The sequence below is a fragment of the Mobula hypostoma genome, chromosome 1 (assembly GCF_963921235.1).
Source record: "Mobula hypostoma chromosome 1, sMobHyp1.1, whole genome shotgun sequence".
Taxonomy (NCBI): domain Eukaryota; kingdom Metazoa; phylum Chordata; class Chondrichthyes; order Myliobatiformes; family Myliobatidae; genus Mobula; species Mobula hypostoma.
In genome coordinates this window covers 142,598,822-142,620,305 of record NC_086097.1, presented here as the reverse complement: position 1 = coordinate 142,620,305, position 21,484 = coordinate 142,598,822, and the positions used below count along the sequence as shown (strand labels likewise).

The 21,484-nt window shown below is 42.9% G+C and overlaps 1 protein-coding gene across 4 annotated transcripts in view; it reads right to left on the bottom strand.

Moving 5' to 3' along the window:
- The window catches only part of LOC134341972 (tumor necrosis factor receptor superfamily member 16-like), a 29,714-nt gene that overhangs the window by 3,372 nt on the left and 4,858 nt on the right, over positions 1 to 21,484 (bottom strand). For 3 of the 4 annotated variants that reach the window (XM_063040001.1, XM_063039946.1, XM_063040072.1), the window contains 2 exons: positions 1,021 to 1,228; positions 128 to 270 (listed from right to left, as the gene is read on the bottom strand). In XM_063040001.1, coding sequence (XP_062896071.1) covers positions 128 to 270; positions 1,021 to 1,228 — 351 coding nt within the window. The remainder of the gene's footprint in view (positions 1 to 127; positions 271 to 1,020; positions 1,229 to 21,484) is intronic. The other variant, XM_063040139.1, reaches the window with a different exon arrangement.

Genomic DNA, 21,484 nt, shown 5'->3' with positions numbered 1-21,484 from the left:
GCCTGCTAGCAGTGTCTCCACCACTGAATGGCATTCAGACTAAACAAGTCAATACCCAAGGCATTCCCATGCACCTATTGTTGGAACCCGTGAAACAAATTGCTGGTTCCTGCCAATGCCGGCATACCTTTGCTGAGTTGTGGTTCATAGAGACTGTGTGTGTCAACAAACACTCCACTGTCACTGTGCAGCTTCTCACCTTCACCTCCTCCGTCGAGCTCACCAGCCCGTGCCTTGGCCAGCTGCTGCTTCTGCTTGCATGTGTTCCAGCTGCAGGGAGCAAGGAGGAAGAATATTAAGTGCAAGGACAACGAGAGAGGGGTAACAAGAGTGCAGTACATTTTCCAAATGTGGAGTAGCCTATTATTGTGGAGAGAGGGGATGTAGTTAATGAAGGGAGGGCATCTGGGGCAGCAGGGAACAAGGTGAACACCAACAATTAGACTAATCAGTCTGCCAAAACAAATCTAAGGTCATCAAACAGCATTCAGTTAAAAACTTTTCCTCCATCATCCCCTTCTGCTTCCTGCCTCCCCCATCTTTGTTCTTCCCCTTATTACTTTTTCTTTTCTCATTCTTCACTCCTTTATTTTCTTTTCCTTTCCACTTTTCCCTTAATCACTTTTCTCCCATGCCATTCCTCTCCACCCCTCCCCTTTTCCTCTCTCTCACTCCCTACCCCTTCTCATTCCTGTTTTCCCCCCTCCCACCCAAAGGGGTGAAACTAGACAACCCCAGGTCCCAGCAGTCAAACCTGCTGTACTTCACCTTTCTGCTATTTTCACGCTGGTGTCTTTATATTAACAGGTAAACTGTTTAAGCTTCATGCAAACAGGTATACATGACAATCTCATGGTATACATGGTCTAATCTCATCTAACTTGGGGCTTTCTGACTATTTGACATTTGTACATTTTGCCTCTTGTTGGGAGAAGGCAGAAATAAAACAATAGCCAAATGCAAAGAGCACAGTTTTTTTGAAAATTCTTCACTTGAAGTTCCTGGGGATGTGATATTCACCATTTCACGGTAACATAGATGACAAGTCCCACAATAACCGCTGCAAGGATGGAGCAGTAAACTGGTATAATGTCCCTCCCTGTGTCATAGGCAGTGAAGTTGACAGGCCCCATTATGGTGGTGGGCATTGGCTCAGCAGTTGTCAGGAACTTGAGATCATCCTTCACGAGTCCAATCCTTGGTTTCCTCAACAGCGTCGAGTTTTTGTCTATAGTAGGCAAGAGGAAATGAAAGCAACAATTTAGTTCCATTGACTAATCCAATAAAAATCGGTAGAACAGAAGGAGAAAGTTTTCAGTTACCTAATGAGGCTAATAGTGTGGCGCGATGCCAAGTGGTTAGGGCGTTGGGCTCACAATCTGAAGGTCGTGGGTTTGAGTCTCAGTCAAGGCAGCATGTTGTGTCTTTGAGCAAGACAGTTAACCACACACTACTCCAGTCCACCCAGCTAAAAATGGGTACCAGCAAATGCTGGAGGTTAACCTCGCGATAGACTGGCAACCTATCTGGGGCGGGGAGTCTCGTACTCTCAGTCACTTCACGCCACAGAAACCGGCATAAGCACCAGCCTGATGGGCTACAAGGCTTGGGACAGACTTTAACTTTAAAAAATGAGGCTAATAAGACAGAAAATGTTGTTTTATAGGGAACTGAACACAAGCTAAGAGTGTAGGAATAAGACTAAACTAGATTATTTCCAGTTTAGCCAAATTACCATCAGGGAACAGAATGGTATCTGGATCGAGGATTAAATGAGGACAAGCTGAAGAAATGCATGTTTTATTTTCTTCAGCAGAGAAGGCTGAATGAGGTGTTTAACATTCTATATATTAAACAAAATCAAGACTATAGAGGCAGAGGAAGTATTGTTCTAATCCAGAACAAGCAGGACATTAGAATTGGGTCACTGGAGAGAGCAGTAGATGGGGAATATAATTATGAAAAGTAAAATTGTGATCTCCTTGGCTTAAAAATATCCCAGAAAAACAATACTCCTCATGACATGGGGTGGGGTGGCTGGTGTGAAAGAGAAAGTAGTTGTGGTAAGGGAGAGGATCACAGGGATAAATAATATTCAAAGCAACTGCCTCCAGGAGTTCTTCAGTGTTACATGTCCTGAATCAGGGCAAGTTCATCTTCCCAAAGCTGGAGAAGAACTCAAGAGTGGGAAGGAAAGAATCGAGCTGTTGAAAAGAAGCAATGATCGTAGCAAGAAGTTGCAATGAAGTTTGCCAAGACAATGTAGACAATCGACTGAATGCTGGTAAATGGGGTTAGTATTAAAAAAAGGGTACTTAATGGTTTTCATAGAGATGGTAGAGCAAAGGGTTTTAATTTACCACAGTCTAAATTAAAATGTAAATTTACATTAATGTTGAGACTGGCAGACAAAATTTTTCTGTCGTTGAAAGAGAATGCAGTACGTACAGTGCAAGCTGGTTTTCTCGCTTTAGCTAGATAGCACTATAGGCCAGAGCATAATGCAAAGAGACCTTCGGCAATATGGACACACCAAGTAATTAAATACAAAGTGGACAAACAAGAGATTATTCATTTTGCAGAATAAATACAAAGGTGAGAGAATGAAAAGCTATGCTATTGAAAGGATCTGGATGTCATTCTACACAATCAAAGTAAACATGTGAACACTGTAGCAATAAAAAGGCAAACAGTATGTTGGCTTTATTGCAGGAGGATTGAAGAGTAAATAGCCTTTTACAGTAATCATGTAGGACATTGGTGTGACATCTGGAATAATGTGTTCATCCCATTTAAAGAACATCGCAATAGAGCAGGGTTTCCCAACCTTTTTCATGCTATGGACCCCTACCATTAACCTAGGTCCATGGACCCCAGGTTGGGTACACCTGCAATAGAGGAAGTGTATTAAAGATGCAACAATTACCAGAGAGATTGATCTATGAAGACAGATTAAGCAGACTACGGTTGTTAACATTAAATTTGGCAGAATACTCTCATTGAAGGATACAAATTTCTTCCAGAGTGAAGACAGGGGTGATACTAAACCAGGAGTCAGTCTCAAAGTTAAGAGCTAGATTTAGTAGATTGGGATGAGAAAGAATATCTTCAATAAGAAAGTGAAGATGCTTGTAATACTCATAAGAGGGCCACCCAATAATCGACGAGACTTGGAAGAGCAAATCTGCAGAGAGATAGCAGGCAACTGCGGGAAACATAAAGTTGTGGTGGTAGGGGATTTTAATTTTCCATACATTGATTGGGACTCCCATACTGTTAGGGGTCTAGATGGTTTAGAGTTTGTAAAATGTGTTCAGGAAAGTTTTCTAAATCAATATATAGAGGGACCAACTAGAGGGGATGCAATATTGGATCTCCTGTTAGGAAACGAATTAGGGCAAGTGACAGAAGTCTGTGTAGGGGAGAACCTTGGTTCCAGTGATCATAACACCATTAGTTTCAATTTGATCATGGACAAGGATAGATCTGGTCCTGGGGTTGAGGTTCTGAACTGGAAGGTGGCCAAATTTGAAGAAATGAGGAAGGATCTAAAAAGCGTGGATTGGGACAGGTTGTTCTCTGGCAAAGATGTGATTGGTAGGTGGGAAGTCTTCAAAGGGGAAATTTTGAGAGTGCAGAGTTTGTATGTTCCTGTCAGGATTAAAAGCAAATTGAATAGGAATAAGGAACCTTGGTTCTCAAGGGATAATGCAACTCTGATAAAGAAGAAGAGGGAGTTGTATGAAATGTATAGGAAACAGGGAGTAAATCAGGTGCTTGAGGAGTATAAGAAGTGCAAGAAAATACTTAAGAAAGAAATCAGGAGGGCTAAAAGAAGACATGAGGTTGCCTTGGTAGTCAAAGTGAAGGATAATCCAAAGGGCTTTTACAAGTATATTAAGAGCAAAAGGATTGTAAGGGATAAAATTGGTCCTCTTGAAAATCAGAGTGGTCGGCTTTGTGCGGAACCAAAGGAAATGGGGGAGATCTTAAATAGGTTTTTTGCGTCTGTATTTACTAAGGAAGCTGGCATGAAATCTATGGAATTGAGGGAATCAAGTAGTGAGACCATGGAAACTGTACAGATTGAAAAGGAAGAGGTGCTTGCTGTCTTGAGGAAAATTAAAGTGGATAAATCCCCGGGACCTGACAGAGTGTTCCCTCGGACCTTGAAGGAGACTAGTGTTGAAATTGCGGGGGCCCTGGCAGAAATACTTAAAATGTCGCTGTCTACGGGTGAAGTGCCGGAGGATTGGAGAGTGGCTCATGTTGTTCCGTTGTTTAAAAAAAGGATCGAAAAGTAATCCGGGAAATTATAGGCCGGTGAGTTTAACGTCAGTAGTAGGTAAGTTATTGGAGGGAGTACTAAGAGACAGAATCTACAAGCATTTGGATAGACAGGGGCTTATTAGGGAGAGTCAACATGGCTTTGTGCGTGCTAGGTCATGTTTGACCATCTGTTGGAGTTTTTCGAGGAGGTTACCAGGAAAGTGGATGAAGGGAAGGCAGTGGATATTGTCTACATGGACTTCAGTAAGGCCTTTGACAAGGTCCCGCATGGGAGGTTAGTTAGGAAAATTCAGTCGCTAGGTATACATGGAGAGGTGGTAAATTGGATTAGACATTGGCTCGATGGAAGAAGCCAGAGAGTGGTGGTAGGGAATTGCTTCTCTGAGTGGAGGCCTGTGACTAGTGTGTGCCACAGGGATCAGTGCTGGGTCCATTGTTATTTGTCATCTATATCAATGATCTGGATGATAATGTGGTAAATTGGATCAGCAAGTTTGCTGATGATACAAAGATTGGAGGTGTAGTACGCAGTGAGGAAGGTTTTCAGAGCCTGCAGAGGGACTTGGACCAGCTGGAAAAATGGCAGATGGAGTTTAATACTGACAAGTGTGAGGTATTGCACGTTGGAAGGACAAACCAACGTAGAACATACAGGGTTAATGATAAGGCACTGAGGAGTGCAGTGGAACAGAGGGATCTGGGAATACAGATACAAAATTCCGTAAAAGTGTCGTCACAGGTAGATAGGGTCGTAAAGAGAGCTTTTGGTACATTGGCCTTTATTAATCGAAGTATTGAGTATAAGAGCTGGAATGTTATGATGAGGTTGTATAAGGCATTGGTGAGGCTGAATCTGGAGTATTGTGTTCAGTTTTGGTCACCAAATTACAGGAAGGATATAAATAAGGTTGAAAGAGTGCAGAGAAGGTTTACAAGGATGTTGCCGGGACTTGAGAAACTCAGTTACAGAGAAAGGTTGAATAGGTTAGGACTTTATTCCCTGGAGCGTAGAAGAATGAGGGAAGATTTGATAGAGGTATATAAAATTATGATGGGTATAGATAGAGTGAATGCAAGCAGGCTTTTTCCACTGAGGCAAGGGGAGAAAAAAACCAGAGGACATGGGTTAAGGGTGAGAGGGGAAAAGTTTAAAGGGAACATTAGGGGGGGCTTCTTCACACAGAGAATCGTGGGAGTATGGAATGAGCTGCCAGACGAGGTGGTAAATGGGGGTTCTTTTTTTAACATTTAAGAATAAATTGGACAGATACATGGATGGGAGGTGTATGGAGGGATATGGTCCGTGTGCAGGTCAGTGGGACTAGGCAGAAAATGGTTCGGCACAGCCAAGAAGGGCCAAAGGGCCTGTTTCTGTGCTGTAGTTTCTATGGTTCTATGGTTAAGTCCTGGTTTTTGATTATATTCACTGCATTGTTGGATATTAAGTAAAGCAAGGGATATGATATTGATAGAGGAAAGTAGAACTAAGGGAAGAAATCAGACATTGTCAACAAAGGGACAAAGCACTGAATGCCCTACAGCAGCTTCTGTTGCTTGTTTTTTTAAAAACAAACAATAGCTATGGACTGGATTCTTCTAAACAGTAAAATTCTGCACTAAATCCAGGTACTGATATGGTTTGATTAAGTGGCTAACCATCATCTTCTAAAGATTGAAAGTGATGGATAAAAATGGCAGCCATTGCAGTAACACACACATCCATGTACAAAACAAAATTCCTTTGTTCATTCTAACATGTCTAGGACACTGTGGGTATGCAACTCATGTGAAGCTGCCTCAGATCCTTAGTGCTATTTACAGCTTTAAATTCCGTGTGTCAATATCCTTACTCTGAAAAACCCCACAGTGAACACAATGGGAAGAAGGAATTTAACAGCTGCTGGGGCCCATTCTGTCTGATCTTCATTTCCAACACTGAGAATTATATTGAGGTTTCTGATCCTGAAAGTTTTCCCCCCAGGGTCCTTCTGCCTGCCACTTCACAATTGAACCATACTTCACAAGACAAAAGGAGAAGATATAGCATTATATGTGGTGTACTTCATTAAGTGGTACATCCTAATAATTTAAACGCAAACAACAGGAATTCTGCAGATGCTGGAAATTCAAGCAACATACAAAGTTGCTGGTGAACGCAGCAGGCCAAGCAGCATCTATAGGAAGAGGCGCAGTCGACGTTTCAGGCCGAGACCCTTCGTCAGGACTGCATCTTCCTATAGATGCTGCTTGGCCTGCTGCATTCACCAGCAACTTTGATGTATGTTACATCTTAATAATTCATTGTTTAGTAATTCTGTGGCAGGAACCATTACAGCACAGCTTCACACACAAAATACTGCAGGAACTCAGCAAGTCAGGCTACATCTAAGGAGGCAAATACACAGTCGACAGCTCTGAAACTTGTAGACAGCCGAGCTTCATCTTCTGATTGAGGGTAGTAGCACTTGGCTCAAAATACCTGACCTCCATCCTTTCTCAATTCACGAATTCAGTTAACGGATTCAGATCCATAGAACATAGAATAGTACAGCACAGTACAGGCCCTTCAGCCCACAATGTTGTGCCGACCCTCAAACCCTGCCTCCCATATAAGCCCCCACCTTAGATTCTTCCATATACCTGTCTAGTAGTCTCTTAAACTGATCCTAGTAGTCTAGTCTGTCTAGTAGTCTCTTAAACTAATCCTTCGACTGATCTTCACTTTTCCAGAGGCATTAAGACCCAATACACCAAACCAAACATCATTATGATTCCTCACTTATATGACAGGGAGACATTGCTCAGTCTATCACAGGGAAAGATTAATGAAGAGTTGGATTTCAGTGCTATTCTACAGTCTGCAGCATTTTACATTGGGCTGAATGGCTTAATCTGTTCCTATGCCTCATGGTCTTCCACCCTTCCTATGTCACTCTGGACCTGTGAATGTGGCCTTATGTGCAGTCTTCATCAGCTTACTGCTCCCCCTTTCTTTCTCACTGGGACGGTGCATTTTCCTTTGAACCAAGGCCAACACAAAATAATGGGAAAACAAATGACGGCAACGGGCGTGCTCCTCAGCAAAGCTTTTGGAAGGAGAGAACATATGTACAAGTCCTTGGCCAAAGCCACACACAAACAAAATGAATCAAAGTCCACAAAGAGAAAGGGCAGTGAAGCTTCACTGTAAATAGTTAAGATTCCTTAATCCCACACAATAGGAGTGAAGAGGCAATTAAGGAGGAAATGAGTTCAGATAAAATCTTTGCAGATGATGCATCTGTGGCAGAGCCTGGAGATTAATGTGTGCCTGACAGAAAATGACAAACATCCTCTCTCCATGATTAAGCAGGATCTTTTTTTCTTAAGAGGAAAATTAAACTCAACTTGAGGTCCTGAATGCAGACAACCAGTGCATTCCACAATGAGCTCCTGCAGACTTTCTTTCAAAAACAGTTCTCCTTCTTTCTGCCCCTCTCTCCCCCACTGCCTCTAAAATGAGGTGGACTGCAAAGTTAAAAGCAGATTGGCTTGATAATTAAGCCTCAAGTAGTTTTGCACGAAGCATGCATGGCATCTTGCCTGTAAACTACAGTTGCTTGAAGAACAAGAGTACTGTGTAGTCTCAACACTGGATTATTTGCCTATTCTAGTGACAATAACAACTTTATTAAACCAGTATATCACTGGAGACAATGGACCAAATAACCTCTTTCTGTCCCAATGGTTACTTGAAAACCATTGGGACAGAACCAACCTGTAATACGGTTGGTTTCCCTTGGTATTCACACTGAGATAGTAGTATCTTAAACTGACATTTTTTAAGGTGCTGGTCTTCATTGAAATACAGCAGCCACACACCAAATATCTATCTAAATTTACCGTGCTTCCTGCCGCCAATTTACACTGTTGCTGATAGTGATGAATCGGTGTTCCAACTCCTTTTTCTCTAGCATCATAAACTTTCTTAATTTTGGGGTCAAGGCTGTGCTCTGGCAACAAGGGATGGAAAGGAGAGAGGCAATGAAAGTCAGCATATTTATAGCAACGCCAGACCACCAGGCAAAGCTGGCTCCCCAGCACAGCAATCCAACAGGCAGGCCCGTGATTGTTTATTTGTACCCATTTAACAATTCTTCCTCTCATGTGACAATTTGATTCTTTTTAACATTACCCTTGGAGTAGGTTAATTTACAGTAGCAAATTCAGCTACTAGCAAGTCACTAGGTTGTGGGGGGAGAACCAGAGCAAGCCGATTTGTTCAGAGACAACATGCAGTCTCAGCACTGGAGGTCAGGACTGAGCCAGGCCCCTGGAGCTGCAAGCAAGCAGCACTAACTGCTGCTCCAGTGTGCCACTGTATCTGGGTGCAACCAAATAGCAGCAGTACAGGAAAGAATTTGCAGAAGACCCAAATCAAGTTTTCTGCCATGTCTTTCCATTAGTGCTGCAATTTACTTGCAACCATGTGGGAAATCTGTTTTCCTGCATCATCTCACTCCTACAGTCATAGAATATACAGAGCAGTGCAGATAACAACTAATTTGCAGTTCTTCACCCGTCAGTCCCCTTCCAGTTAATTTAAACATCCAAACATTATCCAAGTCTTCTCCAACAAAATCTGGCCATTACTGGCCATCAACATCCAACTGTAAAATACGAAAAATTACAGTAGAAAATTCAACCACTCAAGCCCTATCATGCCATTTAATCTGATTCCCATCGCTGTTTGTAGGGAGTTTGTATGCTCGTCCCACATTCCAAAGACTATGGTTAGGATTAGTAAATTGTGGACATGCTGTTTGCACGAGAAGCGTGGATCTTAGCATAATCATTGTTGATTTAATCTGACACAAATGACACATTTCACTGATGTTCATGTGACAAATAAAATCTATCTTTTTGTGGCTCAGCACTAACTTTACTCTGGTAAAACTTGGGACATTTGTGCACATTGAAGTAATGAAATAAATGAATGAAAGTAACCGTTGAAGTGTGATTTCCAGCCTTGAGAATTGATACAGCAATTGATGGAGGGTGATAGGTGGTAATCAACTGGATGATTCCTTGGCTCTGCTTGGCCTGATGGGATGAGATTACTTGGGGTATGGAAGTAATATTGAAGGCAGGCCACAGCTCTCAACCACGGTAAGACTTGCCCCAGTGGGCTCATCTTGTTGGTGTGATATAGTATACCCAGGGAACTTGGAGAAGGCTGGGACATTAGATGACAGTTTTAATTCAATGAGTGGGGTCATTGCTTATCAAGTATGTGGGTCAGCTCTCCCAGTTTAAGCACAACATAATCATGACTTGCAACCAACCAAAAACAGTACTGAGAGTGAAGCTTACTTGCCTGTTGAGTTTTACTATACAAAGTTGTAATGCAGATAATTGTTACAATTGAATGTGTCATGTTAAATTATTGAGCCTTTACAGAAGACCATTAAAAGATGACAGACTAAATGCTGTAGTCTGTCATCGCAAATAGCCCGGGCAAGGCAAGGATGGCCAATTTCCTTTGGCTTTAGCTGAATCAAACTGGTAGTTCTGGTCATTGTTACTGATTGGACTTTTTTTGTAAATTCTAAAACTAATCTAAGTAACCAAATTTACCCTGCTGCCCTGTTATGGTAGCAGTGGAGAACTGATTTCTCCAGAGCCCCATATTTATTGCTCATGAATTTTGAGATTACGCTCTTCAGCTTGATTTTTGTATCAGTAGGAATAATTTAGCTGTATCCAAGACTGCCATTTTAATTCTCTTAATTAGATCACATTTCAGATATTTAAACAAGTTTATGCCAACTACCTTCATTGTACATGACCAAGGGTAATGGCAACTGAATAATCACTTGCTTACTTTCCTATCCCTACCCTCTGAAGCCATGAGCTACCTTTTAGGAACATAGAAAACCTACAACACAATACAGGCCCTTCGGCCCACAATGCTGTGCTAAACATGTACTTACTTTAGAAATTACTTAGGGTTACCCATAGCCCTCCATTTTTCTATGCTCCATGTTCCTATCCAAGAGTCTCTTAAAAGACCCTATCGTATCCGCCTTCACCACCATCACCGGCAGCCCATTCCACGCACTCACCACTCTCTGCATTTTTAAAAAAACTTACCTGTAACATCTCCTCTGTACCTACTTCCAAGCTCCTTAAACCGGTGCCCTCTCATGTTAGTCATTTCAGCCCTGGGAAAAAGCCTCTGAATATCCACATGATCAATGCCTCCCATCACCTTATACACCTCTGTCAGGTCACCTCTCATCTTCCGCCGCTCCAAGGAGAAAAGGCCAAGTTCACTCAACCTATTCTCATAAAGCATGCTCCCCAATCCAGGCAACATCCTCGTAAATCTCCTCTGCACCCTTTCTATAGTTTCCACATCCTTCCTGTAGTGAGGTGACCAGAACTGAGCACAGTACTCCAAGTGGGGTCTGACCAGGGTCCTATATAGCTGTAACATTACCTCTCAGCTCTTGAACTCAATTCCATGGTTGATGAAAGTCAATAAACCGTACGCCTTCTTAACCACAGAGTCAGCATGCGCAGCTGCTTTGTGCATCCTGTGGACTTGGACCCCAAGATCCCTCTGATCCTCCACACTGCCAAGAGTCTTACCATTATTACTATATTCTGCCATCATACTTGACCTACCACTTCACACTTATCTGGGTTGAACTCCATCTGCCAATTCTCAGCCCAGTTCTGCATCCTATTGATTATCTCACTGTAACCTCTGACAGCCCTCCACACTATCCACAACACCCCCAACCTTTGTGTCATCAGCAAATTTACTAACCTATCCCTCCACTTCCTCATCCAGGTCATTTATAAAAATCACGAAAAGGGGTCCCAGAACAGATCCCTGAGGCACACCACTGGTCACCGAGCTCCATGCTGAATTGTGGAGCATCTACAACTACTCTCTGCCTTCTGTGGGAAAGCCAGTTCTGGATCCACAAAGCAAGGTCCCCTTGGATCCCATGCCTCCTTACTTTCTCAATAAGCCATGCAAGGAATACCTTATCAAATGCCTTGCTGAAATCCATATACACTACATTTACTGCTCTACCCTCAATGTATTTAGTCACATCCTTAAAAAAAATTCAATCAGGCTCATAAGGCACGACCTGCCTTTGACAAAGCCATGCTAACTATTCCTAATCATGTTATGCCTCTCCAAATGTTTGTAAATCCTGCCTCTCAGGATCTTCTCCATCAACTTACCAACCACTGAAGTAAGACTCACTGGTCTATAATTTCCTGGACTATCTCTACTCCCTTTCTTGAATACTTTATACTTTATTGTCGCCAAACAATTGGTACTAGAACATACAATCACCACAGCGATATTTGATTTTGCGCTTCACACTCCCTGGATTACAAATATTAAATATTAAAGATATTAAAAATAGTTTAAATTAGTAAATATTAAAAATTTAAATTATAAAATCATAAATAGAAAATAGAAAAATGGAAAGTAAGGTAGTGCAAAAAAACCAAGAGGCAGGTCCAGATATTTGGAGGGTACGGCCCGGATCCGGGTCGGGATACATTTAGCAGTCTTATCACAGTTGGAAAGAAGCTGTTCCCAAATCTGGCCATACGAGTCTTCAAGCTCCTGAACCTTCTCCCGGAGGGAAGAGGGACGAAAAATCTGTTGGCTGGGTGGGTCGTGTCCTTGATTATCCTCTCAGCACTGCTCGGACAGCGTGCGGTGTAAAGTGAGTCCACGGACGGAAGATTGGTTTGTGTGATGTGCTGCACCGTGTTCACAATCTTCTGCAGCTTCTTTCGGTCTTGGACAGGACAACTTCCATACCAGGTTGTGATGCACCCTAGAAGAATGCTTTCTACGGTGCATCTATAAAAATTAGTGAGGGTTTTAGGGGACAGGCCAAATTTCTTTAGTTTTCTCAGGAAGTAAAGGTGCTGGTGGGCCTTCTTGGCAGCGAACTCTGCTTGGTTGGACCAAGTCAGGTCATTTGTGATATTGACCCCGAGGAAGTTAAAGCTTTTGACCTGTTCCACTTGCGCACCATCGATGTAAATTGGGTCCCGTGGTCCGCTACTCCTTCTGAAGTCGACAACCAATTCCTTTGTCTTGCTGACGTTGAGGGATAGGTTACTGTCTTCGCACCATACCACCAGGTTCTTAATTTTCTCTCTGTACTCAAACTCATCATTACCCGAGAAGCGGCCTACAATTGTTATGTCATCAGCAAACTTATATATTGAGTTTGATGGAAACTTGGCTACACAATCATGGGTGTACAGTGAGTACAGCAGGGGGCTGAGTACACAGTCTTGTAGGGCACCGGTGCTCAGAGTGATTGTAGAGAAGAGCTTGTCCCCTATTTTTACAGCCTGGGTCCTATCTGTGAGGAAATTGAAGATCCAGCTGCAGATCTGAGTGCTAAGGCCCAGGTTGGAATGTAGGAATAAGGGAACAATATCTGCAACCCTCCAATCCTCCGGAACCTCTCCCGTCCCCATTGATGATGCAAAGATCATCGCCACAGGCTCGACAATCTCCTCCCTCGCCTCCCACAGTAGCCTGGAGTACATCTCATCCAGTACCAGAGACTTACCCAACTTGATGCTTTCCAAAAGCTTCAGCACATCCTTGTTCTTGATGTCTATATACTCAAGCTTTTCAATCTGCTGTAAGTCATCCCTACAATCACCAAGATGCTCTTCCGTAGTGAATACTGAAGTAACGTGTTCATTAAGTACCTCCGCTTCCTCCTCCGGTTCCATACAAACTTTTCCACTGTCACAGTTGATTGGTCCTATTCTCTCACGTCTTATCCTCTTGCTCTTCATGTACTTGTAGAATGCCTTGGGGTTTTCCTTAATCCTCTTCACCAAGGCCTTCTCATGGCCCCTTCTGGCTCTCCCAATTTCATTCTTAAGCTCCTTCCTGCTAGCCTTATAATCTTGTAGATCTCTACCATTAACTAGTTTTTTGAACCTTTAGTAAACTTTTCTTCTTGCCTAGATTTTCAACAGCCTTTGTACACACCATGGTTCCTGTACCCTACCATCCTTTCCCTGTCTCATTGGAACGTACCTATGCAGAACGCCACACAAATATCCCCTGACCATTTGCCACATTTCTAACGTACATTTCCCTGAGAACATCTGTTCCCAATTAATGCTTCCAAGCTCCTGCCCGATAGCCTCCTATTTCCCCTTACTCCAATTAAACACTTTCCTAACTTGTCTGTTCCTATCCCTCTCCAATGCTATGGTAAAGGAGATAGAATTGTGATCACTATCTCCAAAATGTTCTCCCACTGGGAGACCTGACACCTGACCAGGTTCATTTCCCAATACCAGATCAAGTACAGCCTTTCCTCTTGTAGGCTTATCCACATATTGTGTCAGGAAACCTTCCTGAACACGCTTAATGAATCACATACATGAAGACCCAAATTCCTGAGCTCCTAATTCCCTAGGATTGCTGAGATCACTAAAATAGGCCCACAAACCCATCATAAAATGGGGAAATCAGCGTAGCAATTAGCATGACGTTATCACAGCTCAGGGCTTTCCGAAATTCAGAGTTCAATTCCGGTGCCATTCTGTAAGGAGTCTCTGTACATCCTCCCTGTGGAATTCTTGGGTTTTCCCTGGGTGCTCTGGTTTCCTCTCAGTCTAAAGACATACCAGGTAGGTTAACGGGCCATTGTAAATTGTCCCGTGAATAGGCTGGATTTGACAAGGGATGCAGGGGCAGCATAGCTTGAAGAGGCAGAAAGGCTATGCCAGGCTGTATCGCTAAAATAAATTGTTACAAAAATTAAAAACCATCTGATCTGGCAGGGTGACTTTACTGGGGTCAACTGTCACCTGCATGTCAAGGTATATTTAGATATGCCACACCATAGGAAGCATCACTTGATTACTTCCCCTAACAAGGAGGTAGTTGCCACCTTACTGTTAAGTCATTAATTAGCATAACATTGACTGTAGTCTTTCTCTTACCCGTGGGAAATGTTTTCTGCACCACGGTGGTTCAATGTTATGAAACCAGCCCTCTCAAACGTGATGTGTGTTTCCAGTGTGATTTTGAGATTGATGTTGGATGAGAAAACAATTGGTATTCTGTAGTCAGTCGTGTGTATTCAGTATGTGGTCACCCAAATAATGAGGGAAGGTACCCGAGAGGATGCAGCGCCTGCGAAGTTCCAGTAGCGAAAGTCAACATGCCAGCTGGAGGCAAGGAAAGAAAACTAAATTGTATAATTTGAGATGATAGAAACAGAAACAAAAGTACTCTTGAAGCTAAATGCTTGGAAAGGAAAAAAAATTCCTGGACTAAAATTTATGATGTTAGAGCAGAGGAGAGGGGCTGTTTGGACAAACTCTTTCAAACAGATGTTACAAGCACCAAGGCCTAAATGGCCTCATTTATACTGCAGATTTCTCCGAATACACAGGAAGCTAAACTTCAGACATGGGTCTGAAGTTTAAATGAAGTTAACAATGAAACTATAAAGTGGTTTGAATTTGATTTAATCGTGAAATAACAGTCACTTGAACAGCAAGAAAGCTCTTGTCAGAGGTTTTTCAGCTAAAAAGAGCATAAGCAATCATCTCAGAGGGCTATAAATAATAATAATGGGTCAGGGGGATCCAGAATTCTATTTCCAATTATACTGTGGAAGTAGAACAAATGGAAAATTGAAATGAATAATAGTTAAGAACACAAGCAGGAATAAGCCCCTGGATCCAACTACCACCACCTACCCCACCAAGCTTGCCCTGCTGTTCAATTCAACCAAGGTTGATCTTCCCCACTACTTCCCCACAGTACTTCTTCCTTGAAGATTCAAAAATTTAAAAGCTAAAAAATGTTATGACAAGTACTATTTCATTGTTTGGAATAAACTTGTAAAGCAATAGAAAAAACCCAATTCATTTGATAATCTGTTGTATACTATGAGAGAGAGCGCAAGATCTCTTCAAATGATGGGTTAACTTTTGAAGGAGATACAGACGCACACTATACAAGTTCAAACACTTCGAGCCAAATGGAAGACAGTCGGAGTCTCAGCAGCGTAGTTTCACAGACATTGACATGCAGTTGACAGCTGACCCTGGTCAAGTCAACTTGGCTAGATCTAAAGTCAATGAGCATCAAGGTCGAGCATTCCAATGTCTTGCACAAATAAAAGGTGGTTACTGATGGTTGCAAGATGATTACCTCAAACCCAAGAAAAAAATTCAGAGAGCACTTGGTCAGTGACAAGTAACATTTGCACCACAAAGGGCCAGATAATGACAAGTTCCAAATAGAGGCAAATAATGAACAATGCAACTCCAGATGCTCTAAATACTTCCAAGAATCTACAAGGCACAAGTCAGGATGATGAAATGTGCTTCAATTGTTTGGATGAGTCCAACAATACTCATAGCTCAACAGTATCCAGAACAAAACAGCTGATTGGCTGACACTCCATCCCTATTTTAGATATTTATTCTATGTACCGTGGCTGCACTGCACTTACTCACCTACGCTAATCCAGCTGTAAATCTACCACCAAGAACAAGGGCAGCGGAGATTAACAGCATCTGCAGAGTTCTTCCAAGACGTTTATCATCTTAACATGACCTGGCTATTTTATTAATTCAAATATCTAATCAGCCAATCACATGGCAGCAACTCAATGCACAAAAGCATGTAGATATGGTCAAGTTGTTCAGACCAGAAAACATAATGGGGAAGACATGTGATCCAAGTGACTTTGACTGTGGAATGATTGTTGGTGCCAGATGGGATGAACTGAGTATCGTAGAAACTGCTTATTTCCTGGGATTTTCATGCACAGCAGTCTCAAGAGTTTACAGAGAATGCTGCAGAAACCCAAAAAAAGTGAGCTGCAGTTCTCTTAGCGAAGATGCCTTGCCAATGAGAAAGGTCAGAGGGGTGTGGCCAGACTGATTCAAGCTGACAAGGATGAGACAGTAACTCAGATAACCACACGTCCCAACAGTATTGTGCAGAAAAGCATCCCCGAGTACCTAATAAAGTGGCCACTGAGTGTACACTGCTAGTGCTTCAGTGTGTTTAAATACTGGAGCTCCACTACCCGTGGCATTGTCAGAGACCTTCACCAGAAACACTGCTGCAGTTCAAGCTGGTGATTCACCTGTACCTTCTCAAGGTCAATTGCAATTCAAAGCTGGCTATGCTAATGATGCTACAAACTACAAAAAATATGTTTTTAATTGCTTAATCAAAATTGCAAATCCAGAGAATAGTTCCAGACTAGCTGGCGCATTAATAAGAGTGATTAAAGGGCTACATTCCAACTACTAATTAGAAGCAAGCTCGGATTGGCTGGGAAATTAAAAGGCCAACATTCTAAAGCTCAGTCCTAGACTGGTTCTAACCCACTTTGTTTGAACGGTGGCAAAGAGATTGAGAAGCTCAAGTAGATAACAGATCTACTCCCAGGACCTGGGTTGGCAGCTTACATATTAAAATGTTATTTGAGGACATTTGGCTTGTCACCTAAAACACTCAAACTTCTATAGATGTACTGCGGCAAGCATTCTGACAAACTGCATCACTGTTTGGTGATGCTGCACAGGACCATAAGAAGCTTCAGAAAGTTGTAAAAACGAGTCAATTCCATCACGGGTTCTAGCTTCCATAGTATCCAAGATATCTTCAAGGAATGGTGCCTCAGAAAGGTGGCATCCAAAGTTTAGGGCCCCCCATCACCTGGAACATACCCTCTTCTCCTTGTTACTGTCAGGAAGGAGGTACAAAGCCTAAGAGGCATTGATTGTGTGGATAGTCAAGAGACTTTTTCTCAGGGCTGAAATGGCTAGCACAAGACAGCACAGGTTTAAGGTGCTTGGAAGTAGGTACAGAGGCGATTTCAGGGGTAAGTTGTTTTTTTTTAAATGCAGAGAGTGGTGAGTGCATGGAATGGGGTGACAGTGGTGGAGGTGGATACATTAGGGTCTTTTAAGAGACTCCTGGACAGGTACATGGAGCTCAGACAAATAGAGGGCTATGGGTAACCCTAGGTAATTTCTAAGGTAAGGACATGTTCAGTACAGCATTGTGGGCCAAAGAGCCTGTATCGTGCTGTAGGTTTTCTATGTTTCAACGATTCAGAAACAGCTTCTTCCCCTCTGCCATACAATTCCTAAATGGACACTGAACCCATGAACACTACCTCTCTTTCTTTTCTGTTTTTGCACTATTTTTAATTTAACTAATATATACACACACACACACTTACTGTTAATGTATTGCATCGTACTGCTGTCACTAAGTTAACAAATTTCACAACCTACATTGGTGATATTAAACCTGATTCTGATTTTGTGCATCTGATAATTAATCATCATGTCACGAACACGGCCACTCAAGTTTTCTGGGTATTGAAAAATCTAACTGCTAAAGAATAGACAGCAGTGCTGGAATTATAGGTAAAGGATTTTCAAATGACCCGCTGAATTCTGCTTACCTGCTTCAACACCTCCACATACAGCCGAGACGACTTGACTGGTCTAACAATAAGCACAACTACAGTAGAGCTACTAGGACTTGATGTTTCGATCCCTATGGTAAGTCGGCACTCTCGATGTTGGCAGTGGGCTTGGAGTGGTGACAAGGAAGGTAGGTCTGTCATCGGGGTCTTTAGCTGGGCACCCTCCTTCTTTGACGGTTTGTTGATAAGCCCACGATGTCTCCAGAGGGCTCAACGGTGCTACCTGGCATCGCAGATACACCCCCCTCAGTTCCATACCCTCCATCTTGCAACCCAGTTGTTGTCTTTCCTTTTAATCCAAATCCAGTCACTGCTTTCTTCTGCTGCGTTTGACAAGGCCTTGATTGTTTGTTGGAGGGAGTGACCCCTCACCTCCATCTTCTTCAATAGACTGGTCGTAGATGCAGCAATGAATCCCCTGCATCCCACTTCTACAGGGGAAATCTTGGTCTTCCAGCCATTCTGGGCAGCTTCAGTTGCCAGTTCAGAGTACTTGGTCTTTTTCCTCTCATAGAAAATCAGTTGTTCAAGAGAAAGACCCACCGTAACTTCCTTAAGGGCAACTGTGAAGGGGCATTGAATGCAGGCCTTTTTATTGAAAGCCATGTCCTGGGATTAATTATCTCACCAGGAGGGGAGTTCCAATTGTTTATACAGAAACTGATGTAACTCTTTACTGGCTCTCTGCTTTGAAATACAAAGCAAAAAAACTTGTTGGCATTGAAGTTCTGGGTCTAAAGTTGGCTTCAGGTGTGTCGCTGAGGAAAAATGACGCCCATTTCTTTTCTCAGCATGTCGGGGTTTAAAACTGCTTTTTAATTCAGGCTTGTCTAATAGGCAACTGTTCCATCTGATATGGTACTGAGCCAAGCCAAGCAAAAAAACTCCAAAGGTTTGACATTGCAATCTGATTTTAGTTAGCTGAACACAGGCAGGACATCAATGAAATTGCAACTGCTGGTGTCTGCGCCCTCAGGCTCGTAGGGGGATGGGAAAGAGCCGAAAGGTCAGGCAAGGCCTGCACATGTTCTGTATCCAGCAAATTCATCGGAAAAATGTAACTAAGCCCCAGAACACAGAAACAGGGGTTGGAATCCAAACTAGAAAAGGAACACATTGCACTTTGCTCATATACATTTGTACTGAAGTGGGAATTTAATAATTGGTTTTCTTTTTTTGTTTCTACTTAGGGTGTGGATGCTTTTGATAGCTTTTAAATCACCATCCTCAATTTGCCCGAGAGGCAACAGTGAAGTCGCTCGTTAAACCGCGACAGTCACAGTGAAAGTGCTCCAACAATGATTTTGGGTTGGGACTTCAACAATTTTGACAATGAAGTAACAAAGATAATCTTGGAGCACAGCTTGTAGGGAAACTTGCAGCTGCTGCTGATCTCGAACTGTTTACTGTCATTGCCAGACTTCAAGGTTAAAGGAGAACAAAATAATTCTTACCCTGGATCCACTACAGCACAAAGAAAACATAATAAGATAGAGAGATACAAATATAAATACACAAGATAGCTTATATACTTAGACTGATTGTACGTACATAAAGTGGTGCTAGGCACAGGAGTGTCCGTACACAAGGTGATTTTGACAGGACATGATGAATGATGGTGTGGGGGGGGATCGTGGAGGGCTGGGTTAATTGGATGGAGGTGTTGGTCAGCCTCTTTGCTTGGGGAAACTAACTGTTTTAGAGTCTAGTGGTCCTGTTGTGGATCCTATGTACCCTCCTTCCTGATGTGAGCGGGACAAACAATCCACAAACAGGGCGAGTGGGATCCTTCATGTTACTGGCCCTTTTCTGGCACCTTTCTACATAATGGCAGGTAGGCTGATGCTGGTGACATGTTGGGCAGTTTTGACTACCCGTTGTAGAGACTTCCTATCCATTGCAGTGCAGTTTTTGTACCATGCAGTGATACGGCAGGTTATGATACTCTCTGCTATGCATCTGTTGAAGGACACGAGTATAGATGCACATAGGCCTGCCCTCTTCAGCTTCCTCAGAAAGTACAGACATTTGGTGAGCTTTCCTGATTGTGTAGGATGTGTTCTGGGGCCATGAGAGATTGTGCAAGATGTGCACTCCTAGGAGTTTGGAAATGCTAGGAGTTTCCACTGCTGTGCCGTTGATGTAAAGTGGGTTATGAGTTGTCCTGAAATCGATAACCATCTTGTTTGTCTTGTTAACACTGAGGAAGGGGTTATTTGCCTGGCACCAGACCTCAAGTTCTTCCACCTCCTCTGTATCAGCCATCTCATTGTTATTGGTGACGAGCCCCACCACTGCCGTGTCATTGGCAAACTTAACGAAGTGATTACTCAAGTGTCTGGCCGTGCACTCATGTGTGAGCAGAGTGTACTGCAATGGGCTCAGCACACAGCCCTGGGGAGACACAAACTGAGGACGATGAGAAGGGAGGATCAGTTGTGCATCCCGAGCACCTGAGATCTGTTGGTTAGAAAGTCCAACCCCCAGTTGCACAGTGGAGTATTGAGACCGAGGAGTAGGAGTTTGATCACCAACATCTGTGGGACAACAGTGTTGAATGCCAAACTGAAATCCAGAAACAGCATTTTGACATCAGTGTCCTTGTTTTCTAGGTGTGTCAGAGTCAAGTGCACAACAGATACTATGGCATCTGTCATAGAGTGGTTCTGTTGGTAAGCATATTGGTGAGTGTCCAATGTGGCCGGAATGGAGTCTTTAATATGCGCAAAGCACTTCATAATGATTGGTGTCATTGCCACCACACAGAGGTCGTTTAGCTCTGAGGATGTTGAGTTCTTTGGTACCGAGATGACGGTTGCTGATGTGAAGCATGTGGGGACAGGAACCTGAATGAGGGAAGTGTTGAAGAAGATGTCTGTGAAGACATCAGTGGGCTGGTGTGCACAAACCCCAAGTACTCAGCCTAGGGTGGGGTGTTGTCTGGCCCAGCTGCCTTACAGGGGTCGACTCTCTGCAGAGTTCTTCTAACATCTGCTACTGTTACAGAGAATGGCTACTCACCGGGGTGGGGAGGGTTGTGCTGCATGCCTTAAAGCATGCACAAAAGTTGTTAGAACATCAGGGAAGTAGGCATCACTAATACAGTTGACCGTTTTTCCTTGCATAGTCAGTAATGCCCTTGACGCCTAGCCACATATGCTTTGGTTTGTTGGACAGGTGTTCCTGGCTGTTTTGTGTGCAGAGGTCTTTGCCATTTCTCCTGACTGCTCGAAGAGCTCTTTGTCACCTTGTTGTCCAAAAGGTACAAAACTTCCTCAGATGCACTCTGGAAGAAGGTTGACTAGAAGGTCTTTTCTAGCAACTTCGACAGTCCACCCCACCCCAGGTGATGAGGAATGAGGCAAACCGGATGAATGACTGATTTTCATGGAGCAAAGTGACAAGAATTTAACAATCATATCATAAATCATACCAAGAATAAACTACAAAAGCCTCTCAAACCTCTCCATTCAATAAGATCATGGCAAATTTGATTTTGCCCTCCACTTTCCTGCATGGTCCTCATAATTCTTCAATTCCCCATTTGCTCCAAATATCCATTCAGACATTTAATTAATTGAACTTAAATTCCCCAATTGCTATTCGAACTTATGCCCCGTATTATTAATCAGAATTTTGAAGATTAGTAATCTGCCCTTTTA